At 40.1% G+C, this 20,718-nt stretch overlaps 1 protein-coding gene across 1 annotated transcript; it reads left to right on the top strand.

Annotated features, from left to right (window-relative positions):
• Window positions 1-7,740: 7,740 nt before the first annotated feature.
• Window positions 7,741-8,298, top strand: LOC132005849 (zinc finger protein 665-like). The gene has a single exon (XM_059383359.1). The coding sequence runs from the start codon at window positions 7,741-7,743 to the stop codon at window positions 8,296-8,298; it is 558 nt and encodes a 185-aa protein (XP_059239342.1).
• Window positions 8,299-20,718: the final 12,420 nt, after the last annotated feature.

Raw genomic sequence — 20,718 nt, 5'->3', positions numbered from 1 at the left:
CAGAAGTCATTGTTTATGCAGCACATGATTAAGTGTTGATTAGGGATATTGGTCTGTAGTTTTCTTTCATTCCTGTGTGTTTATCTGGGGCTCATATCAGAATCATGCAGATTTTATAGAATGAGTTTGCAAGTGTTCCATTGTCAACCCTTTGGATGATTTTTGGCAGGATATGTGTTAATTTTCCTGGAAATGTTTGGCAGAATTCTTTGGTGAAGCCATCTGGTCCTGGGCTCTTCTATGTTGGAGATTTTTGATTCCTACCTGCATGTCCTCTGTAGGTACAATTCTGTTCACATTTGTCACTTCTTCATGATTAGGTCTTGGTAGGTTGTATGTCTCGCCGAATTTATCCTTTTCTTCCAGGTTGTGCGTTGTTGGCATGGAATTGTTCCTAGCACCCTCTTAGAGTCCTTTCTAAAACTTTGTGTCATTAGTTGTAATGTCCCCTCTTTCATTTCTTTTTTTTTGTTTTGTTTTTTTAGATTTATTTATTTGGGAGAGGGAGAAAGAGAGCATGGGGAGGGAGGAGTAGAAGGAGAGGGGAGGGATTCTTAAGCAGGCCTCGTGCTGAGCATGGAGCCCACATGGGGCTCAGTCTCACCACCCTGAGATTGGGACCTGAGCTGAAACCAAGATCAGAGGCTTAGCTGGCTATGCTGCCCAGGTGCCTCTGTTGTTGTTGTTGTTTTAAATTGGTCTAGCCAAGGGTTTGTCAGCTTGTTAATCTTTTCAAAAACTCAACTCCTGGTTTGCCAATTTTTGTATTTTTTATCCTCTTTCATTGCCTCTGCTATACTCTGCTAAATTGGGTTCAGATTGTTCTTTTTCTGCTTCCTTGAAGTGTAAAATTAGATTTCTAATTTGAGATCTTTCCGCTTGTTAATGTAAATATTCACCATGTAGACACCCCTCTCAGTGTTGCTTTCATCACATCCCTACTTTTGGGTAAGTTACATTTTCATTTTCATCTGAAGCTTTAAAAATTCCTTGTGGTTTCTTCCTTGACCCACTGCTTAAGAATGAATTGTTTCAATGTCCACATTTGGTGGATTTTTATATTTCCTTTTTGCTATTTGTTTCTAGTTTCGATTCACTGTGGTTAGAGAAGATGCTTTTTATGGTTTCAGTCTTCCTAAACTTGTTAAGGTTTGTTTTGTGGCATGACATGTGGTCTGTCGTGGAGAATGTTCCATGTGTGCTGTAGAAGACCATGTTCTGCCCTTGCTGGGTGGAGTTTTCTGTCTCTCTGGTGGGTCCTGCATTTGGTAACGGTGCTGTTCAGGTCCTCTGTTACCTTCTAGATCTTCTGAAACTGGGTACTGGAGTCTGCTGTTAGTATTTACTTCATATATTTGAGGGCTCTAATGTTATGCATCTATGTGTTTCTAATTATTGCATCTTCCTGGTGAATTGACCCTCTTATTGTTATAATGTCCTTTGTCTCTTGTGGCAGTTTTTGTCTCATAGTCTGTTTTGTCTGATACAGCCACCCCTGCTCTCTTTAGGATCCCATTTGTGTGGAATATCTTTATCTCTCTTTCTTTTTTAGCCTATTTCTGTCCTTAGATATGTGAATTTCAACAGTGCAGCTCTTTGACTTTCTCTCTCACTCTTTTTTCCTCCGTTAGCCAGAGGAATCTGGTCCCTGCTCAGGCCCGCTGTAGGCTGGTGAATGGCAGGAGCCCCAGCAAGCCTCTGTCCTCCACCAGAATGTCAGAGGAAATGCATACAGTGTTTTTGACTGGGTCATAACATTTGGTGAAAAGTTATTGCTTAATAATAATAGTTTTTCCCCAATTTCCTTTTTGTCATTTTTTTCAAGTGTCTATTACTGTGATACATGGTTGTTTTAAGATTTTATTTCTTTATTTGTCAGAGAGAGAGAGAGAGAGAGCGTGAACACAGGCAGGCAGAGAGGCAGAGGGAGAAGCAAGCTCCCTGCCAAGCAAGGAGCCTGATGTGGGACTCAATCCCAGGACACTGGGATCATGATCTGAGGCAAAGGCAGCCCCTTAACCAACTGAGCCACCCAGGCATCCCTGTGATACATGTTTTTAATTGTAATCTGTTCACGGATACCTGGGTGGCTCCCGTGGGTTAAGCCTCTTGGTCCTGGGATCAAGCCCCACATCAGGCTCTCTGCTGAGCAGGGAGCCTGCTTCCCTGCCCCACTACTGCCTGCCTCTTTGCCTACTTGTGATCTCTCTGTCAAATAAATAAAAATCTTTAAAAAAATTTTAAAAATGTTAATCTGTTCAGTTAGTGTTTAATTCCAGTGACTCTTCTAATCTTCAACTCTTGCTTTATTAGTGGAATAAACAAACTATTTGATTTCGTTAATGCTTATGCATCTACATTTAAATGGTAAAATTGTGTTTATATTTTTAAATTCAGGTATTTTATAGAGACAGGAGTTAAAATATTCTATATTTTTTTCATGTTTGTACCATCTCTTTACTAGCCTACTGTACAGTCATATTGACAAACTGAATTAAGTAGTTTATACATTTTCATTTTCCCAAACAAGCTGAAATACATATGAATGAAAATTTTAAAAAAATCATTCAAAATAATGTTGAGAAGGAACTCTTCTCATTTTGGTTAATTTGTGTTTTTTATATGTGTGCAGACACATGCATGGTTGTGAAAGTCCATGGTTTTTATAAAATCATCATTTTGTAAATAAGTTTCATGTTTTTAAGCAGTAGAAATTATATCTTAAATATATGCCATGGCCTTCAGGTCTTTCTACATTATCAGGTTCATGATTTAAATAGCAGGATAATAGTAAGAATAGTAACATTTAGGGGTACCTGGGTGACTCAGGTCATGATCCCAGGGTCCTGGGATGGAGCCCCGATCCAGCTCCCTGCTCAGTGGGGAGTCTGCTTCTCCCTCTCCCTCTGCCTGCTGCTCCCCCTAATAAATAAAATCTTTAAAAAACCCCAAATTTCTAAGTTATTACCATTGTTATCCTCAACACGGTTTTTAGATTCTGACTTCTATTTAAAGCCACTGTGGATTTTGTTATCTGAAGATAGCAGTCATGTTCTTACTCATCTAGATAGCACTCAGCATCTAGAGCGTAATATGTAACACTTTGTAAAGACAACGCAGTACTGACTTTTTAGAGAACTACTGGAACCTGGTCTCCCTGGGTGAGGAAAATGTCCCTCCAGAAGTGGGGGGCCTCCCTTGGGTACTTTTGCATTTTCCCTTGTTTGTCTTTTGGGACGCCCTCCCCTGCTTGACTAGATTGAAGCCCTATTGACTCAGAAATGAAAAGCCTCATAATGTGGCATCTGGATTTCTACTTTTCTCTTTCTTCAGGGGTTGTTCTAGAGTTTAAGAATGCATAAAACCAGATGGCAAACTTTTAAAATCTCTAGTTTCCTGTTTTCTTCCCCTGTGCTTTTGACTCAGTAGTTTGGAAGATAGCTGTAAATCTGCATGTTACACTGTTTCCTACACACGTAGGAGGCAAGCAGTGGAGGAATTTGTGAAGCATTTGTTCTAGATCCATCTGTGATATCCTCTCTCAGCTGAACAAAGAGCTGGGATCCTGGAAAAGCCATAGCACCTCATGTTCATGTTCTTTTCTTCTTATAAACAGAAATTTCTGTTTTTGACCTGAATATTATGTCCTTTTGGGAACAAGGGAAAGAGCCCTAGACTGTGGAGGGCCGAGAGCAAATAGCATAAAACCAAACAGGTGGGAACGTGTGATGAGTGGGAATGCAGAAGGGCAGAGCAGAGGCCGCAGCATTAATAGTGTCTGAGAAACTCCGCACTAGGAGAGTTCTGTGGGAAAACAAAGGCTTCTTAGCTCTTGGAGGAACTTTTTCTCCTCGTTCATATATTACTCAGTCTTTGGTGGTGCAGTCGGTTAAGCATCTGACTCTTGCTTTCAGCTCAGGTCATGACCTCACAAGCCCCACATTGGGCCCCGTGCTCATCGAGTCTGCTTGTGATTCTCCCTCTCCCACTGCCTCTCTCCCAGCTCTCTCTGGTGCACACTCTCTCAAAATAAACAAAATCTTTTAGAAAATACAAATTAGTGAAGTTAGATGGTACGGAATATTACACTTTTTTTAGTACACTCCAAAGTTACTTCTGTTTAATAGAAGATAACAACTTTGTCATGTTTATTATGAGCTACCCCTTTGCATTATATTATGTATGTTTTCATTTTGCAGTTTGTTCTCAACAGTTTTATTTTTTATCTCAATAAATTAAAAAGAAAAAGAATACACTCTGAGCTACATATATTTGGGAACAATGAACCGGATAACTAGAGGGCACTGCGTAGGTAGGAGATTGCTCTGTTGCTTGTCTGTTACATAACTGCATGCAGGAAATCATAATTGTGACTTCTGACTTCTATCTCCAATCCCTGTATAATGTATTTTTCTCATCTGGTATTTTAGAAGTCAGTGGCCTCAACATAGTTTCCAGTTTTAATATTGTGGCTCTTTCTAGAATAAAGTCTTTCTTTTTAAAAAATTATTTTATTTATTTATCTTAATAAATAAATATGAGTGGGAGAGTGGCACAGGCAAAGGGAGAGATTTGTAAGCAGACTCTGCACTGAGCATGGAGCCTCAGGGCTCAATCCCACAACCTGAGATCATGACCTGAACCGAAACCAAGAGTCGGATGCTTAACCAACTGAGCCACCCAGGTGCCCTGTTTTTGTTTTTGTTTTTGATTTTTTCATTCTAGAGGGGAAATATTTAAAGCTCCATAGACTATAATTTTCTATAATATGGTTACTTACTATTTATTTCTGGTGTTATCAAGGGTTACTAAAATATTTTATTAATTTTTATTGTGATTTACAGATGTTTTATGCACTATAGCTGACATATGCCACTGGTTAATGTTGTAAAATGCCTATATTTCATGGGTACAGATAATTTTATAACAAGTATTTATAAAATTTCATTTTGTAAACATTGTTTTATTAACATTTTCATTTTCTGGGGCACCTGGCTGGCTCAGTAAGTTAAGTGTCTGCCTTGAGGTCAGGTCATGATCGTCATGATCTCAGGGATCAAGCTGTCATTGGGCTTTCTGCTTAGTAGGGAGTCTCCTTCTCCCTTTCACTCTCCCTCTGTGTTCTTTCTCAAATAAATAAATCTTTAAAAAAATTCTTCATTTTCTCAATGCTATATTTGTTTTGCAATTCTGGGTTGCCATTTATTTAGATTATTCATTAGATGAGCTTGTTTTAGATTACTTACCATTGTAATATGCTATATATTCTTTAGCACTTATTTATATATGAGTATATGGAAAATTATATATAATATTTTTTTCTCAGTTATAAGACATATATTTACTGCCAACTAGTATGTGCTTTGGGGTCATGGTGGAAAAATGCACTATCTTACAGCAAGTGGTGGGGAGGATGTGGAGAAAAATGAACCTTCTTGCACTGTTGGTGGGAATATGCTCTGGTGCAGCCACTCTGGGAAAGCATATGGAGGTTCCTCAAAAAGTCAAAAATAGAACTACTAATATCCATCAAGTACATTACTGGATGTTTATACAAAAATTACAAAACACTAATTCAAAGGGATAGCTGTACCCCTCTGTTGATAGCAGAATTATTTACAATAGCCAAATTATGGCAGTGGCCCACGTGTCTGTCAATAGATGAATAGATGAAGAAGATATACATATAGTGGAATACTATTCAGCCACAAAAAGAATGAAGTCTTGCCATTTGCAACAGCATGGATGGAGCTGGAGAATGTGATGCTAAATGAAATCAGTCTGTCAGAGAAAGACAAATACCATATGATTTCACTCATATGCAGAATTTAAGAAACAAGGCAAACAAGCAAAGGGGGAAAAAGAGGAAAAGAGACAGACAAGAAACAGACTCTTAACTATAGAGAACAAACTGATGGTTACCAGAGGGGTGTTGAGAGGGCGCTGGGTTTAACAGGTGATGAGGATTAAGGAGGGTACTTGTGAGGAGCACAGGGTGGCGGATGGAATGGTTGAGTCACCATATTGTACACTGAAGCTGTATAACACTGTATGTTAACTACACTGGAATTAAAAAAGAAAGAAAAATACCCTTTTAAAAATTAATTAATTAATTAATTAATTTTTTAAAAAGATTTTATTTGTTCATTTGACAGACAGAGATCACAAGTAGGCAGAGAGGCAGGCAGAGAGAGAAGGGAAGCCGGCTCCCTGCTGAGCAGAGAGCCTGATTCGGGGCTTGATCCCAGGACCCTAAGGCAGAGGCTTAACACACTGAGCCACCCAGGTGCCGCAAAAATACCCTTTCTTTGAGAGCTAACATAATTTTGTATGTACAGCATGAGTGTTTTTGTCATTGGATGTTTGAAACTAGGCTCTCCTAAAATTAATTTGTATTACAGTTGAGCACTCTTTCTTTAGCAAAAAGAAAAAAAAATCCTGTTCCTTTAGTCTTCCGAAAATTTTGAAGATCGTGGGAAGTTTTATAACTGTTCAGTAGAAGTATTACTTTTGTTGTAATACTGTGTTTTTAACATGTAACGTTTATTTGTGAGTTGTAATTAATAGGATACCTATGGCTCTTTACATCTTATAGATGTCTCTCCTACACATGTGATCAAGAAATTACAATTAAAGGAGAACAATAATACAGGAGAATTATTCCAAACAGTGATGTTGGAAAGGGATGAAGGCCATGAAATCAAAGATTTTTACTTCAGGGAAATCCAAGAAAATATGCATAACTTTAAGTGGCAGTGGAGAGATGAGAACATAAATTACTAAGAAATGTCTGTGATCCATAAACACAGTCTAACTAATAGATGAGATCAGCATGGTAGAAGTGATGCAGGAAACAAGCATGTTATAAGTAGGCTTGGATTAAGTTTTTGGGGTGAACTACACATGTTTCAAACTGAAGGGAAAACTATGAATGTAATGAAGTTGAGAAGTCTGTCACCAATGGTTCCCCAGATACACCATCTCAGCTAATTCCTCCTGTGGTCCGGCATTGCTAAGAAACATGGGAGAGATTTTATTTACCCTTCGACACAGGCACAAGAGCAGAAAGCACATAGGGAGAAACCCTACAGATGTCATGACTGTGGCAAAACCTTTAATCAGGGCTCACACCTCACTAGGCATCAGATAATCCATACAGGAGAGAAACCATATAAATGTAATGTATGTGGGAAAGTCTTCAGTCAAAATTCACACCTGGCAAGTCATCAGAGAATCCATACTGGAGAAAAACCTTAGAAATGTAATGAATGTGACAAAGCCTTTAGTCAAAACTCACACCTTGCAAATCACCAGAGATCAATCACCTTGCAAATCATTGGAGAGAAACCTTACAAACGTACTGAGTGTGGCAAAGCCTTTAGTGTGCGCTCAAGCCTGACAGACCATCAGGTAAATCATAATGGAGAGAAACCTTACCGATGTAATGAATGTAGCAAGGGTTTTTGCCAGAGTTTGAAGCTGGTAAAGCATCACAGTATTCATAGTGGAGAGAGACCACACAAATGTAATGGGTGTGGTAAAGCTTTTACTCAGAATTCAAGCCTGGTTGACTATCAGAAAAGTCATACTGAGTCATTGCCATACAATGTAATGTGTGCAGCAAAGCTTTCGTTGTGCGTTCAAGCCTGATAAGCCATCAGATGATCCACACTGGAGAGAAACCTCATAAATGTAATGAATGTGGCAAGGCTTTTATCAAGGCTTCACACCTTAGGCATCATGAGAGAAGTCATACTGGAAAGAAACCATACAAATGTACTGAATGTGGCAAGGCCTTTAGACAATGGTCTAACATCACGATCTGCCAAAGAATTTCATGCTGGAGAGAAACCTTTCAAATGCCACGAGTGTGGCAAAGTCCTTACTCAGGGCTCACACCTCACTAGACATCAGATAATCCATACAGCAGAGAAACCATATAAATGTGATATATATGGGAAGGTCTTCAGTCAAAATTCACACCTAGCAAGACATTGGAGAATCCATACTGGGGAGAAACCATATAAATGTAGTGAATGTGGTAAAGCCTTTGGTGTGCAGTCAAGCCCAACTTACCGTCAGGTAATCCATACTGGAGAGAAACCTCACCGATGTAGTGAATGTGGCATGACCTTTACCAGGCGTTCACACCTTAGGCATCATGGAAGAAATCATACTGGAGAGAAACCATATGCATGTGCTGAATGTGGCAAGACCTTTCGACAGTGGTCTGACATCAGGATTCATTCTGGAGAGAAACCTTTCAAATGCAATGAGTGTGGCAAAGCTTTTACTTAGGGCTGACACCTCAGTACACATCAGATAATCCATACAGAAAAGAATGTAATGTATGTGGCAAAGTTTTCAGTCAAAATTCACACCTAGCACTTCATCAGAGTATCCATACTGGAAAGAAACCTTACAAATGTAAAGAGTGTGGAAGGTCTTCAGTCAAAATTCACACCTTGTAAATCTCTGGAGAATCCATACAGGTGTGAGACCTTACAAATGTAATGAGTGTGGCAAGGGTTTTAGGAGGGGTTCACACCTTAGTCTTCATGAAAGAATTCATACTGGAGAAAAACCGTACAAATGTATTGAATGTGGCAAGGCTTTCAGACAATGGTCTGACCTCAGGATTCACCAAAGAATCCATTCTGGAGAGAAAACTTACAAATGCCCTGTGTGTTGCAAAGCTTTCACTGGAGGGTCACACCTTACCAGTCATCAGATAATCCATACTAGAGAGAACCTTACAAATGTACTGAACATGGCAAGGCTTTTAGGTATTGCTTTAAACTCAGGGTTCACCGAATAGTTCATATTTACAAGTGTAACAAGTGTGGCAAAGTTTTAAATTAGTACTCTTCATTAGATATGAGTTAATACCCGGTAAAGAAACCACACAAAGGTAGCATGTGTGGCAAGGATTTTACCCAAAGATCAAAAATTTGGGGAATATACTAGAGCAATACATTATGAATGCAACGAGTGTGGCAGAGCCCTTACCTTGAGTTCCAGATACTTTGCAACAACAGAGTCCATGTTGAAGGGCAACCATGTAAGTGTGGTGGAGCTCTTATCTGGGCCTCACAATGACGTCAGAGTCTACATCTGTCAGAGAAACCACACAAAAATAATGTGTATGCTAAGGCTTTTGCCCCAGTGTCAAAACTGTGGAACATCAGAGAATTTATATTGGAGAGCTAACTTATAAATGTGAAGAATGTCATCATCAAATTTCATCAAATGTTCAGACTTCTGAAGTAATGAGAGAATTTGTCCAGGGGAAACTACAACAAATATGCCAAATGCAGAAATGCCTTTAAGGAACTGTGTGTCCTCAGGATTCACCAGTGAAGTCGTACCGGGGAGAAGTCTTACAAATCCGATACATGTTTTGACCAGTTGACATACCCATGCCAGAGAATCCAAGAATAAGTGGAATAATTAAGTCTTTAGTTCTCTGCAATTAACCTGAAATGTTACTGCAGAATAATTATGTCAAAAAATGTTAAAATTCCTGTATCATGGAAACAAGGACGAGTGGAAGTAGCTCATTATTTTCTGTATATAAGATACTTACTTGTTGAAAATGCTGCATTACTATTTATGAGTTTCAACCTGAAGTTTGAAATCTCTTGATCTTAAACCTTCCTTGTAGGCCCTTCCTGATGGTCTCTGAGGAGGACTCATAATATGAAGGGACCTGCTTCACTGGGTGTGACTTCTTCATAATCACGTTCCCTGGACCAGCAAGGACACTGAGTTGTCAGATTTGGTACTGTGTGAATTTGCATGGGGGAGGGGCAGAGAATAATGCATAGCCTCCATCTAATTTGTGTTTGTTACGTTCAGGGCCCCCTTCTCTAGAGGAATTATAGGGACTGGCCTTTTCACGGAGGACAGTGAGAGTTTGTTTCCTAGGGACTGATTATGTGGTAGAAACAACGCAGGGGAAGATGGTAATAGCCATTCTATACTGTCATTGACAGGTTGGCATATTATTAACGACAGATTTCCCTTTTCTTGGAAATTGAAGAGAGCAGTTACCTGAGAGGGCAGTGGAATGGGAAGAATCAGAACTGTAGGGACGCCTGGGTGGCTCATTTGGTTAAGTGTCTGCCTTTGGCTCAGGTTATGATCCCAGGGTTCTGGGATCAAGTCCTGCATTGGGCTCCCTGCTCAGCAGGAAGCCTGCTTCTGCCTCTGCCCACCCCCTCAAAGTGTACTCTTTCTGACAAATAAATCTTTTTTTAAAAAAAGAATCAGAACAGTTATATTCATGATTCATAGTTAATTCCTGCCACTACATTTAGCTACTGTTTTCTTCAAAATGTATCATAGCTCTCATGCTAATTAATAAAGTTTAAATAATTTTCACCATAACCTTGAATGAGTCCTGTTCTTTTTCCAAAAGTTTATCCCATGTCTGTAGAGTACTTCGTACACACTGTCAGTGCACCATTAGGCTCTCAAGCTTGAAGGAATCTGTAACAATTTCTCTCCATGATGGGATCAAAGAACGGTTTGGGGATTATATGTTCACACGTTACACTAGAGTTATTCTCTGCATACTCTGCCCCAGGATATTTATGTGGCAGTGAAGAAAAGGCATAGCAATGCAAGTTCAACGCTCTGATTCCCTAAAACCTGCCTTCCCACTCATGAATATTCACTGTATGATTATATATCTTCATGTATGATGTGCCCAAATAAAACCCATGATATACACCTTAATTTAAATAAAGTGAAAATAGGAAGATAGTAAGCATGAAAAATCCAGAAATAAAATAAGTTCAGAAATTAGGCTAAAAATAATCTATTTTGAGCTTGGAGCACCCATGAAAAAATTTAGGATGAACAGTGTATAATGGGAACAATTGCTTGATAGAGAAACTAGAAATTTCATGTATACACCCCCCAGTACACTTCTTGTTGATTCGCACTTGTGGCCACCCAGTGGAACAGGTGGAACCCTAACCAACGTTGGCTTTGGCTATCAAGACTAGTGATGCCGTGCTCTAAAAGCATTATGAGAACATGTGTTACCTGATGAAGATTTCACAGTAGACTGCCAAGGTGATCCAAGAATGACTTGGGAGAACAGGAAACGGTGACCTGTTTGGTGTATTAACTGTGGTTACTGGGTGGGACGGGGATTGGGTGAAGGTGCCTGCTGTGGTTTGACCTTCCAGCTGGCATCAAAGGAGGGAGCACCCAGGCTTTTATCACCTTGCCCAAATGGGCAGAAGAGAGGGTGTAGTGAGCTTTAAAAGTGTCAGTAGTCGGGGTGCCTGGATGACTCAGTTGGTCGAGCTACCCCCTTCAGCTCAGGTCATGATTCTGGAATCCCGGGATCGAGTCCCATGTCGGACTCCCTGCTCAGTGGGGAGTCTGCTTCTCCCTCTGATCCTCCCCACTCATGCTGTCTCTCTCAAATAAAATCTTAAAAACAAAAAAGTGTCAGTAGTCAACCATCGTAGTAAAACACTGAATATTTACTCTTGAAATTCCTGATTTCTTGGTTGGGAAAGACAAGATTTTCTTCATGCTAATAATTTATTACATTCCCTTTCCTCCTTTACACATAGGTTCCATTATATGATACAGTTGTTGAAAATGCTTATAAAATACTATTTAGATAAATTGCCTTAAGGTATTTTACATAGGTTTAATGCAAGTTGTTTGGAAATGTTTATTAGATAATAAATATTACTAGAAGCAATTTTCCAAATGATTTTAAAAGTTCAACTTTGAATTAGGGTCTTAAGTAATATGTTACATGATCCCTTTTCAATTGTAGTAAAATGTGTTTTTAGATTTTATTTATTTGACAGAACAAGCAGGGGGGACAGGGGGACAGTAGGCAGAGGGAGAGGGAAAAGAAGATTTCCCACTGAGCCAGGAGCCCTCTGTGGGGCTTGATCCCAGGGGATTGTGACCTGAGCCTAAGGCAGACCTTAAGTGAGTGAGCCACCCAGGTCACCTCCCCCCATTTTAAAAAATACAATTTTCCTTCCACACATTGTGACCCAGGTTATATGTGTAGTTTACATTTTTCCCATTTTGCAAGGGATACACAAATCAGTGGGATGCTTTGTGACTTCTGTGACATGAAAATGAATGCAAGGCAGGGACAGGAAGAAAGTGGGTACAAAATATGAAGAGTTCTTTCAGGTCTTAAATAACTTGAAAGGCCAGATGGTTAAGTGAAATCTCTTACTGAGGGTTGGCCATGGTCAGGTGCTTGAAAATCAAGTGTGTGGAGGTTAACAAACACACGGTGAAGTAAATGAAAATATAATGATGTAAGACAGTCATGGAGATTCCAACTGTAGTTTCTGACAAGGGGATAATCCGCATTACCAAATGCCCTGGGTCCCTCTGCCATTTCCCAGCGACCGGTATCTTTCAGATCCAGGGGACCCTGCCCTGGAACATCTCTTCGTATTCTACTTTTTCTTCCTTGAGCAATTCTGCATGTACTACTGTATTTTTGATTTCAGTTTCAAGGTATAAACTGCTAGTATACAGAAATGCCAAAGATGTTTGCATGCTTTCGTATTTCAACACCTTGCAAATTTTACTTTTTCTACACATTTTTGTACATTCCTTTGGATTTTCTACATATACAACTTCAGACATGTTCCTGTTGATGTTGTGACAAATTACCACGACCTGAACGACTTAAACTGACAAGTTTATTCTCTTACAGTTCCGGAGGCCCGTTCTACATTATGGAACCAGAGCACTGTGCTCCTTCTAGATATTGCAGGTCAGAATTTCTGTCCTTACCTTCCCACATCCGGAATGCTGACATCCTCTGCCTCTTGGTCCCCTTCCTCCATCTTCAGAAGCCGGCAGGCTAGCATCTTAGGGCTTGTTCAGCTCTGCCCCTTGGTTTCCATCACTTCACCGACTTCTGCTTGGCTAACTCTACCTGCATTCTTCTTATACGGACCCTCGGGACCATTCTGCGGTTACCAGACCATCCCAGAAAATCTCTCATCTCACGATCTTCACCAGAGCACATCTGCATCTCCCTTACAACGTTTACGGTTACCCTCCCATGTTACAGGCATGAGACACGCCCTTCCTTTAGGGTGGGGGTGTTATTCAGCCTACCACAACCATGATGGCTTCTGCAAATGGACACAATATTTTATCCTCCTTTTATCCATCACTTTTGTTTATTCCTCTTCCCTTGCTTCACTGGCTTGAACTTCTAGTAACATGTCAAATATCGATGGTGAGAGTAGACATCCTTGCCTTGTTCCCAGTCTCTGCAGGCAAAGCCTTCAGTCTTTCACCATGAAGTATGATGTGTGCTGTAAGTTTTTTGTAGGAGTTCTTTATTGAGTGGAGGAAATGTCCGTCTGTTCCTAGTTTTCTGAAAGCTTATATTGTAAATGGATATTGAATTTTGTCAAATGCTTTTTCGGTATCAGTTGACAGGATCTGTGATTTTTCTTCTCCAGCCTGTTAACAGACATGGTGGGTTACACTGACTGGAATTTGAAACTGCCCTCTGTCCCTCAAACCAGTTTGGTCATGGTGTACAATCCCCTGTATTGTTGATTTCTATGGCTAATATTTTGCTAAGAATTTCTGCATCTTCATTTGGGATTTAGTTGGTAGTTATCTTTTGTTCCCCCTTAATGTTTTTGTGTAGTTTTGGTATCATGCTAATACCGGCCTTGGAAATTTAGTTGGGAAAAGTATTGCCTTCCCTTCTATTTTCTGAAAGAAATTGTGTTAAATTTGTTGATTATCTGTAAGTTTGATAGAATTGTCTATTGTGTTGCTGCTGTGACTTGGTTGTATTAACATTTGTTTAGTAGAGCCCTCGATGTGAGATGGTGAGCCATTGTTCAGTAACAGATTATAAGGGAAAGTGAATTGAGTTAAGTTTGCTTCTCACAGATCTGGGGGAGCTTTTCTATACACCTGTAGGGGTCATATGAGGAGGTTATGGCAGCACGCAGAAAGCAACCTTAGGCCAGGACCTAGGCCACATGCCTTTATTAGTGTCCCTCAGTGGAATGCTTTGGGGTCCTGGGGTAAGACCACATTGGTCAATTCAAACCAAACACAGCAGGGTTTTGGTAAGCTTTTGGGGGTGGGAAGGGGTCTTATCTAAAGGGGCCAAAGGGAAGTCCCTAGGAGGTGCAGGAGAATGGTTATCATAGGGATGGCTGGAAGAGTTGTATCTGGAACCAACGATTGCCCGTGACTCTGTGGGCTGTTATCTAGGGCATGTGCTCAAGGGAGGAGCTAGTGTCAGTTCAAGGTCCCTACAGGCCACCTGGCCCCACAAAATGGATAATGAGGCACCAATATTAACTAAACTCTCACCACTCACTGTGCCTGCAGGTTTATTTTATTATTATTATTTTTTAAATCCCTGTAATGCAACAATTTCTTTTTTATTTATTTATTTGACAGAGAGAGAGATCACAAGTAGGCAGAGAGTCAGGCAGAGAGAGGGGGGGAGGCAGGCTCCCCACTGAGCAGAGAGCCCGATGCGAGGCTCAATCCTAGGACCCCGAGACCATGACCTGAGCTGAAGGCAGAGGCTTAACCCACTGAGCCAACCAGGTGCCCCTGCAGGTTTATTTTTTGGGAAGGTATTCTGAGATTACACATTTGCTTTGCAATTGCAATTCAAAGTATTCCTATTACCTATTTCGCATGGGTGATTTGTGGTGTATGTGCGGAGTAATTGTTGCATTTCAGCTAAGTTTTCAAGTATATGTGTGTAGAGTTTTGTATATGTCCCTTACTAATCCTTTTGATGTCTGCAGGCTCCCTGTTTAATTTGCTACAAGTAATTTATGTTTTATTTTCTTTGGTAAATTGCTAGTGAATTGTGGATTTTTTTTTTTTTTTTTTTTTAGTGAGTCAGCTCTTTATTTCTTTGTTGTTTTCCTGTTTTCAATTTTACTTATTTTTGTTCTTGCCTTTATTATTTCCTTCCTTCTGCTTGGTTTGTGTTTATTTTTTTCCGCTCTGATTTCTTAACTGCAATTTAGATTATTCATGGATTATTTTCCCCCTTTTCTAGTGTAAACATTGAGTACTATCAATTTCCCTCTCAGTGCTGCTTTAGTTACACCTCACAGATTATTACATGTTGTATATTCATTTTCTTTCAGCCTGTGTATTTCTCTTGAGTCTTCCTCTTTGACCTGTGGATTATTGGAAGGTAAGTTGTTTATAGTGTCTAAGTGTTTGGAAATTTTCCTGTTAGCTTTCTGTTTTTGATTTGTAGCTGGATTCCATTGTGGTCAGTGAACACAGTCAATGATACCATTCTTCTAATTTTGTGGAAGGGGGTTTTATGACCCAGAATATGATCTGTCCTGGCATGTGTTCCTCAAAACAATGTGTCATCTCCTATGTCTGGCTGGTGTTGCCAAAAAGCTGATGAGATCCTGTGACTTGGTGTGTGTGTGTGGGAAATTCATCAGTGTCCTGCTGATTTGCTATCATCACTCTAGCAGTTCTTGAGAGACACGTACTGAAGTCTCGGGCTGTAACTGTGACTGCGTCTGTTTCTCTTGTCAGTTTCTGTGAGTTGCTGTATCACATATTTTGCAGCTGTTGTTTGGTGCATATGCACTCAAGATTGCTAAGTCACCTTGATTGAACTTTTACCACCATGTATTGTCCCCCTTTTTATTTAGTAACTTTATTTTCTCTGAAATCTATCTGGTATTAATATGACATGTCTGCTTTCTTTTGATTGGTGTTTACATGGTATAAGTTGTACTGTTCAGTTGACAGTGGGTCAGATAATGCTCCAATGCATGAAGCTGTACTGTGCACTGGAAGATATTTAGCAGCACCGCTGGACTGTACCCACTAGATACCAGTAGAACCACCACAATGATGACATAAATGTCTCTAGATCTTGGCAAATGTTTCCTTTGCAAATGTTATCACACCTGCATATAACTGCGCCTCATCTCCAGTTGGTAAAACTTACCATTAAGAAATACTGGGGGTGGGGCGCCTGGATGGCTCAGTGGATTAAGCCACTGCCTTCAGCTCAGGTCATGATCTCAGGGTCCTGGGATCGAGTCCCGCATGGGGCTCTCTTCTTAGCAGGGATCCTGCTTCCCCCTCTCTCTCTGCCTGCCTCTCTGTCTACTTGTGATCTCTCTCTGTCAAATAAATAAATAAAATCTTAAAAAAAAAAAAAGAAAAAGAAAAAGAAATACTTGGGGTGCCTGGGTGGCTCAGTGGGTTGGTTAAAGCCTCTTCCTTCACTCAGGTCATGACGCCAGGGTCCTGGGATCAAGCCCCACATTAAGATCTCTGCTCAGCGGGGAGCCTGCTTCCCCTCCTCTCTTTCTGCCTGCCTCTCTGCCTATTTGTGATTTCTGTCTGTCAAATAAATAAAAAAAAAAACTTAAAAAAAAAAAAAAAGAAATACGTTGAGGGTCCAGGTACCTGGGTGGCACAGTCAGTTAGGTATCTGACTCATGGTTTTGGCTCAGGTCATGATCTCAGTGTTGAGAGATTGAGCCCTGCATTTGGCTCTGTGCTCAGGACAGAGTCTGCTTGAGAGCCTCTCTCCGTCTCCCTCTACCCCTCCCTCTCATTCTCTGTGTCACAAACAAATGGATATTTAAAAGAAAAAATACATTGGAGGGTCCAGAGCAAGTTAAAATGCAAAATCATGGCAATGTCTAAACGAAAGACATGGCCTGATGTCCTTTGAAGAAGCCTGCAGTTGATTAGTGTCTCCCGTGGAATCGCTCCTCGTAGGCAAGGTGGCTTAGTGAACAGGAAGCACAGGCCTGGCTCTGCTGGAGGACCCTAAGACACTCAAGGATCGTGAAGGGGATCTGAAGAGTTCAGCATGTCTTGGAAAACATGGTTGTAGCTACTGGAAAATGTAGCTGTTCGGGATCATATAAAGTACTACTTAGAAAGAGCCCACTGTTGATGGAGTACCAGGTTTGCATTAGAAGGAAACAGTGATCTTGTCGGTGACCAATAAACTTAGGGACTGTACAGTTTGATGGGAAGGAAGCGGCTGCGGAAACGTGAGGAAGGCAGAGTTTCTAATCCTCTAGCTGGTGTAGTTAGCTCAAGTCAGAACAGTGAAACACAGAGCACAAGGGACTAGACAGCTGTTCTCTGGAAAAAAGCAAATGCTGAGGAAAGGATCATTCCTCATTCCTACCCTTTTTTGCTGTGGACCAGAGACTACTGGGTCCCTCCTTTCTTCTGTTTTCTGAATGTGAGGGTTTATTGGGGGTTGTCTCTGTTCCACCATAGTGTGTTGAGGAAGGACTCCACTGGAGGCTCTCAAGCAAAAAGAGTCTCACAAGACTACTGCGTCACCCCCATATGGGACTGAAGACGTGTCTGGGTAGTTTTTTTTTTTTTCTTCTTTTGGGACAAGGGTAAGTGTATTTTGTGTAAACAAAGAAGGGAGAATTATTTCTGCTAGAAGCTGTATTGTCATATATTGTAATATCATTTCCAACTAATTATCACCCTCTTGTGAGAGTAGGCCTTTGTCCTCTTGACTTAGGGAACCCTTCTCTTTGGGGGGATTACACTTTTTGCCCAATTTATAGATTGGCCAATTTGGTGTGAATAGAATGTCATATTTTAATTGTAAATGTAAGCTTTAAAAGATTTGTTTGCTCCCAACCCTCTTTTCTCTCTGGTGCTAGAATGGTGTATCCCACACACACTCAAGTTTTACCCTGAATCCCAGACTTAAATGACAGAACCAAGCAAGAAGTGATAGATGCGACATGAGGAAGAAAAAATGTTTGTTGTAAGACCATGAGAATGCAGGAGTTTGTTTGTTTGCCATAGAAAAGCTTCTAGGAAGCTGACTGGTACATTCAATTACCTTTTCTTTTCTCCTTACCCATTAACCTCCCAAAGTCATCATCTCCAGTAATTGTACCACCTTTGAAGTCATGTTCTCAGTAATTCCCTTCCTGTATTATCACCCTCATTGTTTCCATTTTATACTCTCTACTTCTGTTAGACTATCCATTTATTTTTAATTCATCTATAAACATTGCCTTTCATAATCTAACTGCTCCCAGTGGACTGTGTTCTTAGTTATAACATTCTCAACTGGCTTATCATAACCAGATATTTGTAAATAATCTCAAGAAACTTGCCTTCTTTCCCTGTGCTGCCTTCACCTGACTAAGCAAGCCTCAGACTGGATGAGCTCACTTACCAGTTTACGTACCATTATAAGCAGGAGGTTCACACTGATTGGTCCAGCCCCCCAAGCAAACAAACAAACAAAAGATACCTTAGACTTATAGGTGTTCTAGTGCTATCTCTTTTGCAGGGGGGTTTTCAGTTTCTCGTGCTGTGGTGGCAAATTATGAAATGTTCTGTTTTCATTTTCATTCAGTTCAGGATACATCCCAATTTCAGATTTCTTCTTTGTCCCAGGGTTAGTCACAAGGAGGTCATTATTTCCCAAATATTTGTGGATTTCCCAGACATTTTTCTGTTACTGGTTTCTATCATAATTCTTTTGTGGTCACAGACATATTTTGTGATGTGAATTCTTTTAAAATTTAGCAAGACTAGCTTGATGGCCAAGAATATGTTTTCCCTTGGTATAGTACTATGTGCTCTTAAACACTGGGTATGATCCCTTGTTGAGTGGAGTGTTCTTATAAGGAAAAAGTCCGTTTTCCTCCCCCAGTGTAGGGAAGAATCCAGTTCTCCTCTACATGTGCCACTTCCCTCTGTGTCTCCCTTACTGTTCACGCAGAACTTCACTTCTGACACTTCAGGTCACAAACCTGTGGAGGTTTTCCCAACACCAACAGGGCATCTCTGACACCAGCTGGGTGTCCTACAATTTATCCCAACACTGACACCATCTACCTGGATGCCCTCTACCCCCGCTAGACACTTTAGATGTCAGTTGCAAGTCCCGATTAGTACCTGTGTTTCTAACAACTGGCTATAGATTGGAGGTTCCAACAGTCCCACCATTGGCTTTGATTTGCTGGAACAGCTCACAGAAGTCAGGGAAACACATCTACCAGTTTATTAAGGATATGGTAGAGGAAGTGGGTGAACAGTCAGATGAAGGGAAACATAGGATGAGGTCTGGGAAGGTCATCAGTGCAGCAGCTTCTGTCCCCATGGAGTTGGGGTGTGTCACCCTCCTGGAGTAGCTGTGTTCACCAGCCTAGAAGCTCTCCAAACCTCCAACTATGGGGATTTTAAGATTTCCTCACATATGCATGACCAGTCATTAACTCCATTCCCAGCTCCTCTCCTCTCTATAGATGTGGGGATGGGGCTGAAAATCCCAAGCTTCTAATCATGGCTTGGTCTTTCTGGTGAAAAGCTGTACCCAGGAGTCCACCCAGAGTCATCTGAGTGTAACAAACGATGCTCCTAGTGCTCTTATCACTTAGGAAAATATAGGGGGTTTAGGAGCTCAGTGCAGGAACCAGAGGCAAAGCCAAAATACACATTTTCTATTCTCAGTTCTACAAAGGTTAATTAGGTCGGTTTCCTTGACATTCATGTTACAATTGTCTAGGTCCTTATTTTCTGTCTACTTGTTCTATTATGGAGAGAAGGGCATCTAAATTTCCGGACTGTGGCTGTGGATTGGTCTTTCATGGTGGTCCTGTATGTTTTTTCAGGGCTTTTGAAGTTCTGGGTGCATGGTTTAGGATTCTCTGAATCCTAAATTCTGCTGAATTTATCCCTTTATGATTATGAAATAGATTTAATAATTACTCCTGGTCATATTATTTGTTCTTTGATTAACTTTGATCTTAATAGAGCTACCATGTTTTTAATAGTGTTTGTGTGTCCTTTAATTTTCAAAGTGAATTTCTTGTAGGAAACATATTGTTGTCAGTCATTGAAAATTAGTTGATTATTGATTTTCATTGGTGTCTCTACACCACTTCCCTTTATAGATATTATGTAGATTTAAATTATCTTGCTACTGGTTTCATCATGTCTCCTTTGTTCTTTTCCCTTTTTCTCTCTTCTTTGAAATAACTGAATTTTTACAAATAGCTTTGTTTAAAATCTCTTTTGGTTTACTGGTATTAGCTATAGCTGTCTTTTAAGTGCTTACTTAAGGGGGTGTACTACACAGCTTATCAGTTTACCTTCATGTGACTTGATACTTTTTCATATAGAGCATCAGACCATTCCTTTCCATGTGAACTTCCAATTCTCCCTTTGCTATCATTATTATAGGTTTACTTTTACATATGCTATAAACATATGTACTAAGCTGTTAGTTTCTTAAACAGTCTGCTGTATTTTAAAGAGTTTTAAAAATAGGAAGACATTTTTAATCTACACATATACTTATTCTGGTGCTCTTAATTCCTTTGTGTAGATAAGGAGTCTGCAAACTACAGAACAAGAGGCAAATATAGTGCACCCTCTGTTTTTAGAAGAAGTGTAAAGGAATGCAGCCACACCCATATTTAGGTACCTTTTTTTTATAGTACTATACTGTATTTATTGAAAAAAAAATCCATGGATCAATGGACCTGTGCAGTTCAAACCTCTGTTTAAGGGTGAACTGTGTCGTCCAGCATTCAGAATTACTACTTGTTAACATTTTGACATATTTGTTTATAGTTTCCTTCAGAGATAAATTCTAAATGTGCTGTATTTTTTTTTAATTTTTTATTTTTTATAAACATATTTTTATCCCCAGGGGTACAG

The sequence above is a fragment of the Mustela nigripes genome, chromosome 17 (genome assembly GCF_022355385.1).
Source record: "Mustela nigripes isolate SB6536 chromosome 17, MUSNIG.SB6536, whole genome shotgun sequence".
In the NCBI taxonomy this organism is placed as follows: Eukaryota; Metazoa; Chordata; class Mammalia; order Carnivora; family Mustelidae; genus Mustela; species Mustela nigripes.
Note: the sequence above shows the minus strand (reverse complement) of the source record. Positions and strands in the feature narration are given on the sequence as shown.